This window comes from Dermacentor variabilis, chromosome 3 (genome assembly GCF_050947875.1).
Source record: "Dermacentor variabilis isolate Ectoservices chromosome 3, ASM5094787v1, whole genome shotgun sequence".
Lineage (NCBI taxonomy): Eukaryota > Metazoa > Arthropoda > Arachnida > Ixodida > Ixodidae > Dermacentor > Dermacentor variabilis.
In genome coordinates, this window is record NC_134570.1 from 94,712,348 (window position 1) to 94,722,121 (window position 9,774).

The 9,774-nt window shown below is 44.9% G+C and overlaps 1 protein-coding gene across 1 annotated transcript in view; it reads left to right on the top strand.

Annotated features, from left to right (window-relative positions):
* The first annotated feature begins 4,058 nt into the window (after positions 1-4,058).
* Positions 4,059-9,774, top strand: part of LOC142574628 (uncharacterized) — a 14,371-nt gene continuing 8,655 nt past the window's right edge. Inside the window, exon 1 of the mRNA XM_075683670.1 lies at positions 4,059-4,556. Within this exon, the coding sequence (XP_075539785.1) occupies positions 4,059-4,556 (498 nt within the window). The remainder of the gene's footprint in view (positions 4,557-9,774) is intronic.

The following is a 9,774-nucleotide window of genomic DNA, read 5'->3' on the forward strand; positions in this document are numbered from 1 at the left end:
CGCCGGAATAGCTATCTTCGAGAGCTATTCTATATTATATTATATTATACTTCGAGAGCTATGACTGATGCTTTTCTATATATATGTATTCATTTCATCTATGCGATCGCATGCGAGTGCTGTTTCTTTGTCTCTGTGTGTAGTAGTTAAGAGAGTCAGTTTAAGGGCGGAGAAGAGGGAAGGAAAGGAAAGCAAACTTGCAGCGCCGTGGTTTTAAAGCGCAACCGTGGTAGAGAAACGGAAAGGCGATATAAGCATGCGTGGCCATGATACGCACACGACAAACTGCCTTAAAGTATTTAGAATTGAGGGGTAGTTTCGTTAACAAACTATAACACGGCAATCAGCACTCGAATATAATTATAACCCTAAGAATAATTGTAAATATTCATCTCATCTATAGTATCTAAAGCGCGCGCTGTTTCTTGCCTCTGCGTGTAGTAGTTAAGAGAGCCAGTTTAAGGGCGGAGAAGAGGGAAGGAAAAGAAAGCAAACTTGCAGCGTCGTGGTTTTAAGGCGCAACCGTGGTAGAGAAACGGAAAGGCGATATAAGCATGCGTGGCCATGATACGCACACGACAAACTGCCTTACAATATTTAGACTTGAGGGGAAGCTTCGTTAACAAACTATAACACGGCAATGAGCACTCGAATACGACGAGAGAAATAATTGAGACGTGGAAAATTCCCTTGAAATAAATCTGGTTTGCGAGACAAATGCTTGTATGTATTGAATCTCTTAAAATATGAGGGGGGAAATATGCGCTCACCGAGAGGGCATCGTCCGCACGAGACCACCACCAGGCTCCTTACGGGGATGTGGAGAGCTTCGCGGCCGGAACGAAGCCCCTCTTCTCCGCCGGCCAGGCGTGGAAAACGCGCTTTCCGATCGCTCAAGGTTGCGTAGGAATAGTATAGTTCTAGCGTCTAGGAAAAGTTTTAACAGGTGCGAGGACGGCACGCATAGCGTGGGAAGCTAGCCGCCGGAATAGCTATCTTCGAGAGCTATTCTATATTATATTATATTATACTTCGAGAGCTATGAGAGCTATGACAGGTATTCGGCTTTAACTCAGAAAAAGGACCTTAGTGTTGAAACAATGAAAGACAATCTTATGGGCATAATTAAGGAGTGCGCAATAGAAGTCGGTGGTAACTCCGTTAGACAGGATACCAGTGAGCTATCGCAGGAGACGAAAGATCTAATCAAAAAACGCCAATGTATGAAAGCCTCTAACCCTACAGGCAGAATAGAACTGGCAGAACTCTCCAAGTTAATCAACTAGTGTAAGACAGCTGACATAAGGAAGTACAATATGGATAGAATTGAACAAGATCTCAGGAACGGAGGAAGCCTAAAAGCAATGAAGAAGAAACTAGGAATAGGCAAGAATCAGATGTATGCCTTAAGAGACAATGCCGGTAATATCATTACTAATGTGGATGAGATAGTTCAAGCAGTTGAGGACTTCTATAGAGATTTTTTCAGTAGCAGTGGCACCCACGACGATAATGGAAGAAATAATTTACTAGAGGAATTTGAAATCCCACAAGAAACGCCGGAAGAATAAAGAAAGCCTTCGGTGCTATGCAAAGGGAGAAAGCAGCTGGAGATTATCAGGTAACAGCAGATTCGTCGAAGGATGGTGGGCAGATTGTTTTAAAAAAACTGGCCACCCTGTATACGCGATGCCTCGTGACCTCGAGCGTACCGGAATCTTGGAAGAACGCTAACATAATCTGAATGCATAAGAAAGGGGACGCCAGAGACTTGAAAAATTATAGACCGATCAGCTTACTGTGCATTGCCTACAGAGTATTTACTAAGGTAATCGCAAATAGAATCAGGAACACCGTAGACATTTGTCAACCAAAGTACCAGGCAGGCTTCCGTAAAGGCTGCTCAACCCTAGACCATACTCACAATATCAATCAGGTGATACAGAAATGTGCGGAATATAACCAAGCCTTATATATAGCTTTCATAGATTACGAGAAAGCGTTTGATTCAGTCGAAACCTCAGCAGTCATGGAGGTAATCAGGCAGTGGGCGTAACCAATCACTGGGCGAAACCAGGATTATTATTATTATTATTATTATTATTATTATTATTATTATTATTATTATTATTATTATTATTATTATTATTATTATTATTATTATTATTATGATCAAGACCACAGGCAATAAAGCCATGAAAAATATAGGGGCAATAGATGTGCTTGAAACCGAAACGTGGGAAATATTGAAAAAGGAAAAATCATTGCGTACGAAAAGATAACTTGCCGCTGGGTGTAGACGATCCCACAACTTCCGCATAACTCTTGAGTTGTTGTGGTAAGGGCCGTCAATCTGTCCGCTACCTGGGGCATTTATATGTACTACATTTAGGCCTATGAGTACTAGCCAGCGCCACCCAGGGCCTGAGTCACACCCGTGCTACATAGGTTACCCATGCTTCGCATAAGTGACACCCACGGCGATCATTTGAAATAGTTAGTTTACGTTAGATTGGAGCCTAACGGTTAGAGCATCGACTGCTAAACTGAGCGACCGAGTTCAAGCCCACGGCAGCGCATGTCATTAGGATTTTTAAGTGTGAATTTTTGGGCAAGGCAGCATGTGCATCAAGGAGCACTCAGCTTCCGCGGTGAGAAACATTTGGGAGGGTCTCAAAGTAAGATTGACTGTAAAAGTGGCATGACGTAAGGTGAAGTTTTCATTGTGCACAATTTAGGACTGTCCCTGCCTCAGTCTGATTCAAGCGAATGAACTCTGCTGAGTAGATTTTTCGGTGAGTCCAAGTCTGAGGGATGCGAGATGACTCGAATTCTAGTAAGTGTATCTCTGAGTGAGCCTGGCTGAGTATAACTGTGGTGAGTGTGTGCTCAAGTGACAGAGTCTGAGTAGAATTTTGGTTAGTCTGAGCCTGACTGAGCTTCGCCGAATAGGGTTTGGTGAGTCTGACTCCGAGTGACTGTGGCTAAGTATACCTATGTCAAATTTGAGTCCAAGAAAATTGGGCTTCGCCTAATTCTTGCGAGTCTGAGTTTTGTTAGTTCGGCGGAGTAGAACTTAGGAAATCCTCAGTCCGAGTGCATTCGCCATAATAAAATTTTGGTGAGTCTGATCCTTACTGAGCTCCACTAAGTGCAATATTGGCGAGTCTGAGTTCGAGAGCGTCCGACGTAGTCAAATTTTGGTGAGTCAGAGTACACGCAAGCGTGGTTGAGTTGAATGTTGAAGGAAGAGAGGCCGCAGGACAGCGTATTCGAATAATCATTATATCGTTCCAACAAGCCGCATGAAGTCAAATATATAAATAAACTTGAGCACCAAATGGGTTATTGTCACAAGAACTTTAGGGAGTTAATACGTTACGTTAAGGCCATTAGGACCCCCAATTTACAGGTGGCATTGACCTCCCACCTGAGCTACATCAATAACCGTTATTTTCGGTTAAAGAGAATTAAAATATTGTACACAGGAAAGGCTTAGACTGACAGTGGCAACATGAGAGAGGCCCACCTTGGCTTAAGAAGTCGAGCCTCCGGAGCTCATTACAATCAAAGTTTTCAGATTCACACACACCAGCCACAGATATTTAGCGTGACGAGTCATGATTCATAAGGTTAAGTTCGAGAAAATAACGTAAATAAATAGATTGAACTAGATGATTAGCACTAACAAACATAAGAACAATCCTGATTACCTTGTGTGACTGCGTACCCGTTTAACGGAGTCGTCATATTCACCTCGTATGACTTTATATCTTCACAATGCTACTACATATAATTAAATTGCATAGAAGGCTTTCGTTCAGACGCTTGAGAAACACAGTTTTTGTATCATGTAGCCAAGACAAGCCTGCACAAGTCAGATGTGTACATTCCGCCGCTTAGCGTTCACCACTGTGGTAACGCAGTGGAAAATACTCGGGTATTCAGAACCGCGCGCCACAGGGAAGCGAGGACAAAGAAGCGTTCAACACCGCGCGCTTCCGTGCCTCGCGCTGCTCGTAACCGCCCCTGGTTAATCTGATTTTTATTTGATGACAATGCAGCCCGTTCGAGAGGATGCCGAGTGTTTTCGCGGAGCAGAGCGTTCCGGCTTCATCCCTTCGCCGACCCAGCCTCTTCACAGCGAATGGAGACCTTTACTGGCGTGGGCCGGACCGCCACGCGATTCGCGTTTCCTGGCTGAGGCCCCGTGGCCGGCAGCAGCTGCAGCACCCGATCGCAGCTATGCCAGTTACTACTACGAAGGCAGCGCCGAGCCCGTTTCCGAGCAGTCGCTGGAGCCCGGAGCTGAGGCGGAGCCCTCGAACTCGCGAAGCCGGAGCTTCGTCCTCGGCGTTGCTTTCGCGGGGCTCCTCATGGGCATAACCCTTCTCGTCATCCACAGCTCGCTGTCGCCGTACGACATCAGCCCGCACGTTGAGGAGGACGACGGGGAGCGGCGGCTGGACTTCGCGCCGAACACATTCGGCGAGCGCCTTATTGAACGGAGAATTGTTCATCCGGACATCGGCGAACTCGGCAACAGGAAAACGACGGTACGCAATCGCGCGCGGATCCATGTGGCGGGCAGAGCGGCGAACGGAGGGACAGCTCGACCACGGCTGACGACTGCGAAGACGACCCCCGAGACGACGACGCCTGCGACCACACTGACCACCACTCGGGACGAAGACGACGCACAACCGAGACGCGTAAGTTCGTTCTCCTCATGCGGTAATTCTTGTTAGGGGTATGCGAATAGCGATTTCTGAGACCAAATAAAATACGAATCGAATAGTGGTAGAAGCCAATGGAGTGGAATATTCAGTACTTTTCGAAAAGCTATCGAATAATCAACAGCTGTTGTCACAGTTATTTGAGGCGTGCAATAGTACTTTCCGAGACGGCATTGAATCGAATCGAAATACTTTTCGAATAGATTTCCTGTATTGAACACCCGTCCTCAACAATAATAAAAACGACCTTCACATCCTAGAATACTCACAACGCCAGCAAGCTTTTTGCTGGCACATTTGCACGTTATGAAGCTTCGTTTATAGAAATCATAGATGGAGCATTATGATCCACTGCGGAGTTTATTCGAATAGTGTATAGAATAAGAATCTCTCTCTCTCTCTCTCTCTCTCTCTCTCTCTCTATATATATATATATATATATATATATATATATATATATAGAGAGAGAGAGAGAGAGAGAGAGAGAGAGAGAGAGAGAGAGAGAAGCCCTGCTTCCTGAGCAACGTAGTGTGCTCTACTATCAAACTTCCGGTGTTTTATGTTTACTTTGTTCGCAGGGACAAATCGATTGCTTACTTTTGCTGCAATGTTATGGTTCATCGTGCATGATTGGTGATTTGAGATATTCCAAAACTATTCAGAAGCTGTTCACATTTCTTTAAAGGGACTATTCGTTTTGAAGAATTATTCGAATAGGGCAGTATTCAATTTGTCGTTCGAAAGTTGCGAATGTCCGCACACCTGTAATTTTTTAGCTGTTCTCAGGTAAGCCGTGCGCAGTACTTCGCAATAAAAGAGCCGCCAGCGTTTTGAAAGATGTAAACGCAGAGCTCGTTTGGGCTACTAATGCGTGGTGTCAATCATCTTTTTCTTTTGAAGTTGCCTACTCGAGCTAGCCTTTTCAGGTGAATTTCTAAAACAAAGGTGGAAATTGTCTGCCCAAGAAAGCGACATGTCAAGGGAAGTACTCAACATGTTTATGAAATAAAGCTTTACTTTTGTACTTTATGGCCCCTACTGCAAGGACTAGCGGCGCATTAAAGATGCCCATCCAAAGATCACCTAAAATTGATCTTGCTTTCGAGTCAAGATTGTCTCGAGCACAGAGAAAGGCATTTGGGAGCGCATTATTTGTACGCCAATGTATTTAGAAACACCTTAATGAAGAATATCTTGCCGGCGGTTATACGGTCTTCAGATTTATGCTCAGCAGGCATGGTTTCGCTATCTCATATTGGGAATAAATTAACAATTAATTAGTGAATGACCATATTTACCCACTTGAACATGGCGATTTCCTGTGCGTGTAAGGCCCGCTTTGTTGTAGGCTAACCACGTGAACAGGCACAACCCACTGTAGTTACGCGAATAAAAGATAAGCTTGGACCAAAAAGCACATTGTATGATAGTAATCTTCGTTTGGAGCTCTAGACAAGCTTCTCACGGAATGTGGTTAAGTATTGTTTACTTTCTGAGAGAACATTCGTCTGACCCACTTCATAACTCCACGTCGAGCTAAAGAATTGTTCTTTCCTGGTTTATTTTGGCAACAAACTGCTTGGTATGATCAGATTTGATAATTTTATTTATGCTCAGAATCTGTAGCCACGAATAACCACTTCCCGTTAGAGCGAGTTCGAATGCACTCATGGTGTTGGTAGCAAAATATCATTTTTTTTCGTACTATTTATATCGGCGCAGCAAAGAGGTTTCCCAAATAAAAATGGTAGGCGACCCTAATGTTTGACTTAGGTGTCTCTTAGAGACACTTGCATCTCGGCCTTGGTGTGCTTTAGGTTAAGCGAGCGAACGTCTATCCCTTGGAACGACATGCGGGCGAGGAACGAGGGAGGGTGGGGAGGAAGTGCAGCGCACGCCTTCTGGCGGGGCATAGCCCCCTTACGAGTGGCGCACGAAGCGCACCGTCTCCGATGGTGACGTCAGATCACGTAACGAGCGCGCGCACGCAGCTGTTACGAGCAAGCGAGCGAGCAGGTGAGCGCTGGAAGGGGAGAGGTAAGAAAGGAGGGAGCGACGTCACATCGGTTCCGCTAGGCAGAAGTTCCGCCTAAGCCGGGCGTTTTCTATCATGCCAGCTTTTTGTGTGTCAAGTCATGAGTGACGTCATTACTACCGCTTTCTACTCCCGTGTTTCCATGAATTTCGCAGAGGTCGTGGTCACGTGGCGGGTCCCTAGAGTTTATGTTTATGCGCTTTGGAGTGCAGTAATGAATGATTTCTAATTTTAATTATTGTAGCTTATGCTCTTCTATACTCGTATTTATAATCAAACCCATGAATTTTTTATTGTACTTTTTTATTTTTTCTGATTTATTTTAAATTTCGTTTCCAGTCATCTCAGGAGGTGAACAGGAAGTGCTGCGCCAGAAAGTGTCACTCGATGCCCGTGCCACTAAAACATTTCGCACGTGTGGTCGCACCGTATGAGGGCTGCGTTGCTTTTGGTAGAGGTTATTTTTTTCTTCGCCGCAGAATTTCATTTCCGAGTAGCATAAACGTATGCGTATATTACTCATATCATAAGAAGCCAACATACAGACACCAAGAACAACACAGCGTAAATTACTTGTACTTACTAATTGAATTAAAGAATTGATAAATAGATGGAAATTAAAGGGCCTCAAAGGACGACTGGCCTCAGGTGGAATACGAACCCACCTTCTTCGCATTACGCGTACGATGGTCTTACCAGTTGAGCTATAGAGGTGCCATTTTCCTATCCACTTTCTGTTGTACGTATGTCTCACTACTAGAAACTAACACTAGGAGTGTTAGCCAGCGCCACCACTCAGAAACCTTGGCGGCGGATGTGGAACATGCTTTCTGCCGCAGGCGTCATGAATACGTGATCTATTTGGGTGACGGCAACTGTTCAATGAGCCCACAAATTCCACTTGAAGGCATGAATGTCGCCTGATTCAAGACCCTCGCAATCTTCTGAACATGAAGAAAATGAACAAAGGCCTGATTTTTAATTATTCTTATCATAGGAAGCCAATAAACAGACACCACTGAGAACGTAGGGGGAATTGCTTATACTAATTCAATTAAAGAAATGATAAATTATAGGAAATCAAATTGGATGAAAAAAACATTAAAAATTTCTTTCTTGGCGAGTTCGTGCATACTTCATTTGAAGATTATAACAGCGCTAATTCATACATCCACAAAGGAACAATGACGAGAAGCAAGCGCTGTCAACTATACTTTATTGACGGGAGACAGATACCTTATATAAGGCGAATGGGGGGGGGGGGGCGGAAGAGAAGTGGAAGAGAGCGATACAATCGGGGGAAAAAAGGAGACATTGCGCATGGTGAACGTACGTGCCGGCAATCAACCGAAACAGAGACAGAAAATAAAGAAAAAAAACTAGATAAAGCGAAGAATTACAAACAGACAATCAAAGCAATAAGCGGTCGCTTCTAAAAATTGAAGCTCTGCAGCAAATAGCAATACAGAGGGGGTAAGTCCGCACAACGGAAAGTCCGCACAACGAGAAATCGTTGCGGATAACGTTGATGACATGCTCAAAAGAGTCATAATTAGGCCATTGTATAGTTCTTGATCATCTCCTGCTGTGCTGGTTCGCAAGAAAGACGGCGCCGATACGATTGCGCCGATTATCAAGCACTTATTAAGATCCCGCGCAAGGACGTATATCCGATGTCAAGAATATTTCTCTAGTCTAGATCTCCGATCCGGGTACTGCCAAATCCCCATGCACGAAGTGAACAAGGACAAGACAGCCTTTGCAACACCACACGGACCTTACGAGTTCAACTTCAGGCCTTTCGGTTTATCTAATGCTCCTGCAACATTTGAACGCATGATCGACACGGTTTTACGTGGTATTAAGTGGAAGAACTCTCTGTGCTATTTAGACGACGTCGTTATTTTTTCTACAACTCTTCGTCAGTACCTCGAACGTTTGGACGAAGTTTTCACACGCATTTCCAACGCTATACTCAAACTCAACACAAAGAAATGTCATCTTGCCAGTACGAACATCAAAGTGTTGGGCCACCTTGTCAGTAAAGGTGGCGTTCGACCAGATCGCGAGAAGGTGGCTGCCGTGCCTCGCTTCCCTAGCCCTGAAAATCAAAAACAATTAAGAAGTTTCTTGGGCATGCATCCTACTTCCCCCGCTTTATCAGTCATTTTGTTGCCATGGCGTCGCCGCAGAACAAGTTGCTCACGTCGGGCACTGCTTTTTCTGGACAGACGACTGCGAACTTTCTTTCCGAGCCCTCAAGGAAGTATTAAACACCAACCCTGTCCTCTGTCACTTGGATGAGAACGCACCAACTTGTTTGCACACCGACGCTAGTGGCGATGGGATAGTGCTGTTCTTCTACAGCGTGATACTACCTCTGGAGACAGGGTGGTTGCCTATGCCAGACTCGCAATAACGGCTGCCGAAGAAAACTACTCGATCACAGAGCAGGAATGTCTCGCAGTAGTTTGGGCGATACAAAAATTTCGACGATATCTTTATAGACGCCACTTGACGGTCATAACCAACCACCACGCCTTATGATGGTTGTTGTCAATCAAAAATTTGTCAGGACGCCTTGGTCGATGGATGGGTGGTCCGCTTACAAGAGTATGATTTTGATATTGTTTACAAATCTGGCCAAAAGCATCAAGATGCCGACATTCTCTCTCGCTGCCCCCTGCCACTATTACCTTCGAGTACATCTCTCCATTGCTCGCCACTTGATGAGACGAAGCCTCCACTCTCGTTATTACCTCTAGCGGTTGCTGGCACATCATCTTCCAATCGCGTCACTCAGCTCGCCTCGCGTCAACGTTCTGATATCTACTGCAACAGCCTTATTTAACGTTTGTGCTTAACTACTTCTGTACCAAATGCCAGATTACGTCGACAGCTGGGACTATTTAAGATCTACAACGATGTGCTGCAGCGCTACTTTAACAACTCCGATGGGTACCGCTGGGTACCTGTTCTTCCACGTTCGCTGCGCACACAAGT